The 10,668-nt window shown below is 37.2% G+C and overlaps 1 protein-coding gene across 3 annotated transcripts in view; it reads left to right on the forward strand.

Moving 5' to 3' along the window:
• The window catches only part of slmapb (sarcolemma associated protein b), a 17,605-nt gene extending 7,551 nt beyond the window's left edge, over positions 1-10,054 (forward strand). For 2 of the 3 annotated variants that reach the window (XM_028452841.1, XM_028452843.1), the window contains exons 3-10: positions 1,593-1,721; positions 1,905-1,979; positions 2,072-2,500; positions 3,268-3,538; positions 3,698-3,869; positions 5,517-5,651; positions 8,452-8,539; positions 8,902-10,054. In XM_028452841.1, coding sequence (XP_028308642.1) covers positions 1,593-1,721; positions 1,905-1,979; positions 2,072-2,500; positions 3,268-3,538; positions 3,698-3,869; positions 5,517-5,651; positions 8,452-8,535 — 1,295 coding nt within the window. In that variant the 3' untranslated portion in view covers positions 8,536-8,539; positions 8,902-10,054. The remainder of the gene's footprint in view (positions 1-1,592; positions 1,722-1,904; positions 1,980-2,071; positions 2,501-3,267; positions 3,539-3,697; positions 3,870-5,516; positions 5,652-8,451; positions 8,540-8,901) is intronic. The other variant, XM_028452842.1, reaches the window with a different exon arrangement.
• Positions 10,055-10,668: the final 614 nt, after the last annotated feature.

The following is a 10,668-nucleotide window of genomic DNA, read 5'->3' on the forward strand; positions in this document are numbered from 1 at the left end:
TAATTATTTCTGTTACTTTTAACCTTTTTAAAAAGCCTCCTGTGGACAGGTGTTGTAAAATTAGCACCTGTGCTAACACACTCAAGACAATACATCTGGGTTACCAATGTAATTGTGATGTCTATATCAAATAAAAGGAATATTAAAAGTGTTTTCCATTTGTGCATTTTGTAGTTACTTACAGTTAAATAATCATAGGGAAGTTAGTTTAAAACCTGCTTTTTCCCCTCACCTCTCCTCCTGTTGTTTTCCCATTTTACATCTAAATACGGGGCACCTCCCATGCCTATGGCAACCCACAGTTTCTCCCGTTCTTGTCTTCCCATGATATATGTGATTGTCTTTCTATGTTTTTTTTGGACTGGATGATACTGAAATGTTTGTACAGGACTTTGTGGGGTTTTTTTTACCTGTGAAAAGTGCTTTATGAATAAAATTTACTTACTTACTATGTAAACATGCAGGAGACCTTTATTTTGCTGTGGATACTCTGTATAAGAAGCAGAAGCAGATGAAACACAGCTGTGTCTATTTTTGACTTAGTAATTATCTTATGTAATAAGTCATTTTGATATCTTGGGAAATCATCTTGTAGTTAAATATTTGAGATTGCACCAAATATAAATTGCTGTAACTTTGTGTCACTCTTTTGTTATTATTAAAAACCACTATGCTGTCTTAGTGGTAAGAGGAAAGGCTGTGCTTATTACTGTTGGATGTTCATATGATGATGGTGACTTAATTTCTGGGTCATTCCATGTCATTTCAATAAATGGCCCAAGCACTTCGGTCTCAAAACATTCTGTAATGTTTATCAATTATTCTATTCAATTAGCCATTTTCAGCTTCCGTTATCTCAGGAAATACAACTCATAGGAAACTGAAATTTGGTAAAGTAATACAGCTCCACATACTCTCTCAGAATATACAAAATATCTGCTATACAGCCTATGTGGTAGACATACCAGCCCATCAAATGTAGAAAAACATTTGTTGAGGTTTTGGGCTCAAACATGTTTGAGCCTACAGTAAACAACTTTGCATATGCATCAGCTCCCTGTAAGTTTATCAGCTTTGAGCTATGTACATAGACTGTTCCAATAATTAGTCCAATATACTGTATTCATTGGTTCTTTGGTGAAAGTATCTTGAAATCCAACTTTTTTTTTTACTAATTTCAATGGCCCTAACTGCATGTTTTAATACAAGAAAAAATCTTATCTCTTTTTTGATTTACAGTATAAAGATCACTATTGATTGGGATTTAAAACTATTTTTCTTTAATTATGAACAAATTTCTCATGTTCTACGTTTTTGCTCTTTAATGGGTGTTGGAAGCTGAAAATGGAAGTAAAATAAGGACACACAAAAATTGACACACACCCCCCTTCACTAAATTGGCTGTATCTCAAAAAATATTAATCCCATCAAACAAAAATGTACAGTGTGCCTGTTAAATAATCACGGAACAATTGGTAAAAATTTCAGAATTCTTTGCGATAGAAGAGCATAGGATGTCCTAAAATGTGTTGAAATGACATGGAATAACCCTTCTCAATTTGTTTTTGTGTATTCTGCACTTCTTGCAACAGATGATCTGAGCCGGTCAAACATGAGTTCATCTGGTGAATCTGAAAAAACTATCCAGCGCTTGAATGATGAGCTTCAAGAGGCCCAAGATCTTGCCAATTCAGAGAAACAAAAATCTATGGAGCTACAAGGTATTGACAGACAACTCGGTCATTCTTCTAATATTATGTAAATATATTTCCTATCATATTATGACTGTAATTTTTATTACCAATGCAAAAATCATTTGGATGCTTGTTTTGGTGTGAGGAAAAACCCCCTCTTTTACAGCATCAGTTATGGATATCAGAAATAACATTTGTTTTCTTCTGTAGGCATCTTAGAAAAAGAGAGGGAAGAACATAGACAAAATGCTGATGAATCTGTGAAACAGATAAAACTACTTAAAGGTATAGTTATGGAATTGTGGGTTTGGTAAAACATTTGTAAAGTTGCAGAGTGAATCAGAAACTTTTCACTTTACTAACGCTGATTCCAACAGGTGAGCTGCAGCAGCTCAAAGAGGAAAGGGACGCCCTCAGAGACCAGCTTGACCTCTCCAAGGTTTCTCACGCTGAGCTGCAAAGCGCCCACGAAGAGGTGGAGTCTCTGAAACACACCCTGGAAGCAGCGGGTGTTGAGCGGGAACAGGAAAGGGACGCCCTTAAAGATCAGCTCAGCCTCGCCAAGGTTTCTCACGCTGAGCTGCAAAGCGCCCACAAAGAGGTGGAGTGTCTGAGATACGCCCTGGAGGCAGCGGTTGTGGAGCGGGAACAGGAGGTCGCTGCTGTCCAAGCCAACCTCGCGATTGTTTCTAATGACCTGGACAAATGGCGTCAGACTGCCACCGAATACCAGAAAATGAGTGAAAAACTGGAGCAGGACCTGCATCAGCAGAGCATGCAGTGGCAGAAAACGGCTGAAATACAAGGTACTGCTACTACTGCAAAGACAAAAATTAGAATTTTAATATTTTAGCTTTGATGAAGCTTGAATGGAAACTTTCTCATAAGCCTTTGAGTGTTTTTTGTTATCCTGAAGAGAAGTCATACCTTCATTATATTTAAATGTTAATGCATTTTTGAGTCTACCACTGTGGTGTGGTCTGCATACTTAATGAAGGTGTTGCTGGTGTGGATAGGGGTGTAGATGGTGAAAAGCAGGGGGCTCAGCACGCAGCATTACGGGGGAACCGGTGCGGAGGTGTGGGTGCCAATCATGACCCTCTTTGGATGCTTCGTCAAAAAAGTTCTTAATCCAGAGGCATGTGGAATGAGGTAGACCGAGGTTCAGCAGTTTCCTCTCTAGATCTTGCGGAAGCATTGTGTTAAACGTCGAACTATAATCCACAAAGAGAAGGCGGACGTAGTTACTTTGTGGGACAGTGGTGTGTGTAGCGCTGTGTTCACGGCATCCTCTGTTGATCTGTTTACCTTGTAGGCACACTGGTATGGGTGCGAGCTGGGAGTTATGTGGGTCATTATGTGATTCCTAAGGAGCAGTTGTCTGAATAAATGAAAACTTAACATATTGTTCAAAAAGAATCTTGCTCGAGTGTCTTTTAATTTTGCGAGTTTTTGTCACTGTTTATTTGCACATACATATTATTTGCAAGGGCTTACGTGCTTTTTTTTTTTTCTTTTAGTGCAGATCATCTGCTCAGTGAATACATGATTACATGATATCTTTCCCCCACAGCCAGTGAGCTGCAGTCCATACAGGCAGAGTGCAGTGGTCTCCTGAAAGAGTGCTCCGCCCTGCGCTCTGAGAAACAGGACATGGTGAATAAGCAGCAGAAGGAGAAAAGCAGCCTGCAAAGTGAGTGTGCTTCAGTCAAAGCTGAGAAAGAGGAACTCCTCAAGACTCACCATACAGAGAGGGGAAAGCTGCAGAGTGAATGTGCAACACTACGCACTGAGAAAGAGACTGTGGTGCAGAAACATCAGGTGCTGGAGAAAGATCAAGCCAGGTTAGCACACAGCTCCCATGCATTAAAGAAATAATTATTTTTCAACCAAGACTGATGGTTGGAAATCTTTGAGTTCTGTCCTAATATGAAAAGAAATATGTTGAATGATCAAACTAAATTTGCTACAGCCATTAAGATCATTCTTGTTTTTGTTTTCAGTTTGCGCACTCAGAACACTGAGCTCAACAACAGCCTCAAAGCTCTGGAGAGATCCCAGCAGGAGTTGGAGAACAAGCTGGAGGCCATGAAGCTCCAGCATCAGCAGGAGAGCAGCGAGCTTCAGACCAAGCTGGAGGACGCAAACAGCCGCAGCAACGCACTGCAGAGTGAGGTACGTCTAAAGATTACAGGAACGTGAATGTACAGGAAGCTCAGCATCCGCCGAGATTTGTATTTATTTTTTACCCCCACTCGTCATTGTTTCAGCCCATTTGCTCTGAAAGTCAGGCATACTGTGCAGAACCACCGCTGGGACTCAGAGCTAGAATCCTATTGGATTATTTCAAGGTTTTTCTCCCCTAATAAAAGCCAAAGTGTCTAAAACTATGGCTTATCTCACACTTTAAAAGACTGAAATTCTTTTAATTTCTTCTGCACTCTCGGTAACATCAAGATTAACTTCTTTTTTCCAAACCAATAGAAATTATGATATTTTTTTATAGACAAAATATATACACCAATTTACAGAAATGTTCGAGATAAAAGAAGTTACATATCATATAAACAGAAATACATAAAATTACAAGAAAAAAGGTAAAAAGGGCTCGAGGATGAATAAAGCTAAGACAATATATTTTTCACACAGCCTTTTTCAATGTCTTTCAAATAAGATAATAATATGACTTTAAAAACAATAATATTTAGATGTTGGTTAGAAAATTTGGTACAGTTAATATGAAACTGGGCTATAATTATGAGAAGGTTGATTAGACATTAGAATTTTTACACAACCTAAATTAAATGGTTTTATTTAAACTAGCTATTCAAGTTTTGGTGGAAAACAAGTGAAAGTTTTTCAGTATTCAATTCTAGTATCAAGGTTTGAATGGAAGAAAAACTAATATGTACATAGTGATCCCAGCTCTCTCTGACCATCTTTTTATTCTGTATGTGAGCCATGTCTTTCTGGAGTTTGGCAATTTTAGGTGTAGACAAAAGGAGATTTGATACCCTACATTTTATCTTTACAGTTCCTGGAATCTTTTAATCGTTCATTTCCACAAAGTTGGAAATTAGGCTTGTTTAGATGTTTATTACACTTCTGAGCTGCGCATGCGATCTCATGTCAAGGTGATTCAGAAAAATGTCGGAATCAAATCTTAAGCTATGAATTCCCAAATTAATTGGCAGAAACTGAACACAAGCCATGTGACAGGCACACAAGTCAATTTTACAATATAATTTCCAGTAATGGATGAACTACAAGGCTTTAAAAATTACATAAAATGTTTGAGGGTGCTTTTTGAAATATGGGTTGATTTTAGAGTCCGATTGAATTTGTTTGCATCTTTAAAAAAGAAAAAAGTAGTAATTAAAGATTGCCCTTTAAAAAAACAAAGTATTTAGTCCTAGTTATACTAGTTTAACAAAGTAAAAAAGTAATGTAATCTTGAAAAAGTAATAGTATCTCCAAGAATGTGTCAACGTCACTGTCTACCCAAATGATGAGTTTTTGTTACATGCAATATTTAGAATCATGCTGCCTGCTGCTGGTGGTTGCACTGTGTTCCCAGTGACCCTGAGAAACCAGGTCAGGGATTCACTTAAAAAAATCAGAGGATGGAGATAACTTAATATTTAGCAGCAAAATGATCCTCCTAAGGTTGTGCTGAACCTTCAGACAATGAATTCAGTGCACCTGTGCTGGAAGCACTGAATAAGTAATGCTACGCATATTTCATTTCAAGGACAAAGTTGACTACAGCTGCAGTGGTTATGACATCGCATTTTGTTTTGCTCCCTTCCAAATGTCCTTCAGTACGACGAGGCGATTGCAGAGCTGTCAAACCTGAAGGCCAAATATGAGAACACTGAGCAGGAAAAACAGTCAATCACTGAAGAACTGCAAGAATACAGAACCAACGTGAAGAATTTGCAGGATAAAGGAACAAAGGTGAGTCTATCATATACGAGACCACTGAGAACACAATGACCCCGTTCTTCCTCCGTCGCTCACAGCAGTAACCAAATAGCAACCCTTTAACTGTTAGAAATACAAGTGCTTCAGGGGTTGAAATCTTGACGCTGAAATTTAGGGGGTTTCATGAGATTTGACAAACATTTGTCACTTGTTGAACTCAACATCTGGTAATCCGGAGGCAGCAAAGAATTGATTTGTTCATTTTAAAGTATTCGGTACAGCAACTGTGCAGAGATCTGTCTATTCAGAGTTTTATTTCAATGGTTTATTAAAAATGGGCCAAAGATGTGACATTGAATTATTCTGTCCAATTGCATTTATTTTAGTTTAAAAAAAAAAAAAAAAGGTTTAAATGCATAAAAAGACAACAAATGTGTAGTAACTTAAGTATGGGCTCACTTTGACAAAAAAAAAGAAAGTTACTTATATGTAATTTATTCCATTATTCAAAGTATCAAAATATAATATGGTGCGACTGTCTGGCTATGACTGCATTTTTGATCAAATCTTGATCAAAAATCAAGATTTTTAAGCGTCAACATGTTACTAATTTACATGCTAATAAGCAACTAATTAATGGTTAATAGGTGTTCCCTAAACCAAAGTGTTACCAAAATTACTGTTAATATATTGAAATTTATTTTCTGCCCTGTTTTTTATTTGCATCATAATATTCACGTAAACCTTGCCAAATGATGCCCTTTTTCTGAAAATCCTGATACGTCATTGACACAAATCCAAATTTTCTGAACAAAGTCAGGATTTCAAACAGTTCCTTCTTTACCTAATAAAAAAAAAAGTAGTTGATGCACTGAAGAGTTTGAATAAAAACTGCAGGAATAACAATTAAAATCCTCCCCACTAAGGACTTAAAGTATTATGAGGATCATTAAAGCTGTGTTTTTGTGCTGGGTGAAACTATACTTTTCTTTTTACCCGATTCTCTGTTTATTTGCCTTAAAAGGGAGTAAAACCACAACATTAGCTTATTGTTTTTTGGGAGGTTGACGTTAATTTTTGTCCAGTGAAGAAAAGTTGACATTGGAAGTCGTTTGACAAGCTTGATCTAAACCAGAAAGACAAGAAACATGTGCTCAGTGAACTGTGCCTAAGATGTGGGAAAATACACCATGTGATGAGGACAAACAAAGACCACATGGTTAAAGATCTAGGGAAGTAATACTAACACTCATCTGAAGCAACACCCATCAGACATTTAAGCTATCACACACAATTTAACCATAGTTTACTGTGGTCAGCTGCCACCATGTGAACAGAAGCACTATAAGGAGTAGGGGAAATGTAACTTTAGCCTCATCCATGTCAGCAGAAAGTCACTTATGATGGGCTGTCTGAAATGTATCTTTAATAAGAAACAAGGTGATGGAAATTGACCCATAAAAGTAAAGTTGTGAGGTTATTTTAGAGCTGAGTTTTGTGCAGGAGAAACCCAGTGGACAGTCACACACAGTTTAAATGAATATAGACTCGAGCCTTGACTCTGTTGTCATCAGATGGAACAAAACGTGCATGTGAATCTGAGCTTAGCAGGGTAGCTAGACCTTGGTACAGGATGGGTGGAGCCAATGCTAATGCTAGCTAACGTGCCAAAACCTGCTGGTGTAAATGTCAGCGATGGATGCATTGCTTTGTCCAATGAAAAGTGACTTTACACGCCTTTGGAAACAATAATAGACACATCATAGAGTACCTTACGTAGAGTAAGGGTGTAAAAAAAAAAAAAAATTGGTTCGGCGGTACATAATGATATTTCACAGCACGATAATCTTATTGATCCAAAATATGTCCAAATCGCTTTTTTTATTCATGATTTTTAATGGAAAAAACTATTTAATTGCGCTAACATAAGCATAGCACGTAAATTCCCGGTCACATCAGACCTTGTTAAACTCACTCCGCAATGCATTTTAGCTTGGAATTTGATTACTCTATTTTCATAAAACATACTGGGCGCTTTTATGAATGTGTGTTTTTAAAGAGTTTAAGAACTTAACAGAATTACAATCTGTTGTAAAAGCAAAGGTTAAACTGAAGAAAAAAAATATTATTTGACGGTTTGATAAACATGCCACTTGTTTTTGATACTGTTACTTGAATTACAGTTACCATTTATTTGTTCTCACAAGTTTTTTAACCATGTTTGTTCATGGGTTGTATGAAATTGCACTGTCCCCTTTCAACTAAACCAATACAATACAACAATTTAAAAAATGAGATCATTTGTAATTCACTCTTTTTTGTTGTAGTTAAGGTGGAATTTGTCATTATTGATATTGCGAGATATATCGTATTGGGTAACACTTTACTTGAAATTTTATACATAAGGCTGACATGACACCCATCATTAGCATGAATAAGGTGTTATGAAGGCTGTCATTAAGTGTGGTTCACTAAATTATGACACCATTGGAGCTATGTTGGCATTTTTTGGGTTAGGTGGAGGGATCTAGTGGGATTAGGTAGGGTTAGGGGTTATGGTAATGAACGACACTTAATGACAGCCTTCATGACACCATATTCATGTTAATGACGGGTGTCATGTCCTAATAATGACAGCTTTTATATATAAAACTTCCAAGCGTTACCTTATATTGTTTAGTATCAAGATATATCGTACAGTGACACGTGAATCGTATCATCAGATTCATGGCAATACTCAGCCCTAGTACTGAGGATCTGTTGTGAAGGCCATGTACTAAGCAGTTTACATGCAGTTGCACATGATTTTGTTAATATCCCTTCCCTTCCATAGACCTACCCAATGCTGCCCCTCCAAGCCATAGTCATCGGTCTTTTCCTGGCTTTGCTGTTTTGGTGCTTCGGCGCATTGTGGTAGTAAGGTACATGTCAATGGTGTCAAGTCGTCGGCTCACATTCTTCATTCTCATCAGTGTCTTTCCAATCATTGCATGACCTAATCTGCTTTTCCTTGCTATCCAGAATGCCTTCCTTAGGGGGAAAGTGATGCAATTCCTGGCCTCCCCCTTTCTAATCATTCACTTCAGACATCTGACTGTCTTGAGTTGTCTCTCATGGCTAACAACTATTTATCTCAGCTGACTTGGATGCTGCTTATGTTTGTTTGCGTTTCAGCGTAGCCTGCATTTCTTCATGCTCCGCCTTGATCTTTCTCTATTAAAAGTTTTGGTTGTGGCCATCGGATGTGTCGGATGATCTTTTACGTTCTCTGTTTCATTTCCAGAAGCCGTGGATGATCTGGGGGCCTGTGGTTGCTGTGGCTCTAACGGCGGTGACAGTGGCTGTGTTCTTCAGGACCTGAGAGCATCTCCTTTAATACACACACACACTCGCACAAACTCATTAATCAACCCAGATTAGTCCTCCGATGTCAGAACCCGCCCCCCTCTTCATATCTGCACTACTACTACTGAAGGGGGCTGGAATTTAACTTGTTTAATTTCTAAGAATCTATTTTAGAAGACAGAGACGTTGGTCAGAGGATGTTGGTTTTGTTTGCAAATCGATAAATGTGTTCCTATGTCTGGTACTTGAAAGAGATTGAGTTGGGTTACGTTTTGTTTACTTTTTAGATTTATCTATTAAGAATGTAAGGCTACTCTTTACACACTTTACTAACTAAACATCTATCTTATGTCCATCACTTAGAGTTTAAACCTCGGTATGTTTCACACCTGTGTGTTTGAATGATAATACTGTCACATTATCAGCAGGCGATGGAGAGGTTGCTGAATATTAACAGACTATTGGTAGCTGTAGAGATCTACTGTTTGCTTAAGTAAGTTTAGGCAAAGTTCAACTGATCTAAAGTTTCTTCTTGTTCTTTTTCTGTAGAGTAGCAGCACTTAAAGATGCTCATCACTGCAGTTTAACTGATCAAATGTGTAGCTTTTGCCAGGTGGTGTTTGCTGGTCTTTTATTTCAATTTAATTTGAGATTTCACGATAATAAAGTATAAAATTAGCAATAGCCAATGTGGTGTTGTTCTCTTTGGCTTCCTGCTTCTTCAGCCATTGTTGTAGCACAAGAGCGTTAGATTTGCCAGCTCAAAAAATGGGCGCGCAATCATTTAATTCAACAGATGGTTGAACTTTGAATATTCTGTAAACAAAAGGACAGCTGAAGGCCAACTTACCCATCATCCTTTGTGTCAGCAGCCAGGTGCTCGTCAGAGTCATGTGAATCAGATGTGTACTAATGTGAATTTGAAAATTAAACCAAAGCTGAATTCACATAATTCTGGTTGTTGGCTTACAAAGATGTTTCCCCAGTCCTGGATATTAAAATCAAAATGATGTATTACTGTTTTGTATTTGCTTTTTCTCTGTAAATAACAAAACATGCATTTTGTTCTGATTAAAAGTAAAATCTCTTGGTTTGAAGTTTTATGATTAACCACATTAAAATGTCCAAATGACCTTCAATAAAGAACTTTATTGCACCCCATATTCACATAAGTTGGCTTTTAATATACATACAAGGTAATAGGGCTGCCATCAAACGCCAGAAATTGTCGGCTTTGTTTATTTTGATTTACTACCATCTTCATCTGGCTGGATGCATATTTATTCACACGTGACAATTTTTATTTTCATTTCAATGGTAACGTAAATGTTTTGACAGTTCAGCATTTAACTAAAGTTACTTATCTGGTTTTCGACTAAGTATGATCCGATATTGATATCTGATATAAGACTGTAATCAGCAGAAATATTAAAATAAACATTGCATTATATCGGCCTGCATTTAAAATTCCCGAAATATTGCTGTTAATTATAGGTTATTTTTTGAAGTCGAAATTATTTATTAGGTATTCTAATGTTTCTGGTTGAAATGTTAGTAATGAATGGGTCACATTTTTTCATACTTTTGCCAAATATTTTTTGTTCGAGTAATATCACTTGATCAAACATTTTATAAAATTCCATAATACTAATACTATGTGTGATTCATTCATCGAGACGATATTGATTTTGGCCATTACACAAGA

The sequence above is a fragment of the Gouania willdenowi genome, chromosome 7, assembly GCF_900634775.1.
Source record: "Gouania willdenowi chromosome 7, fGouWil2.1, whole genome shotgun sequence".
NCBI lineage: Eukaryota > Metazoa > Chordata > Actinopteri > Blenniiformes > Gobiesocidae > Gouania > Gouania willdenowi.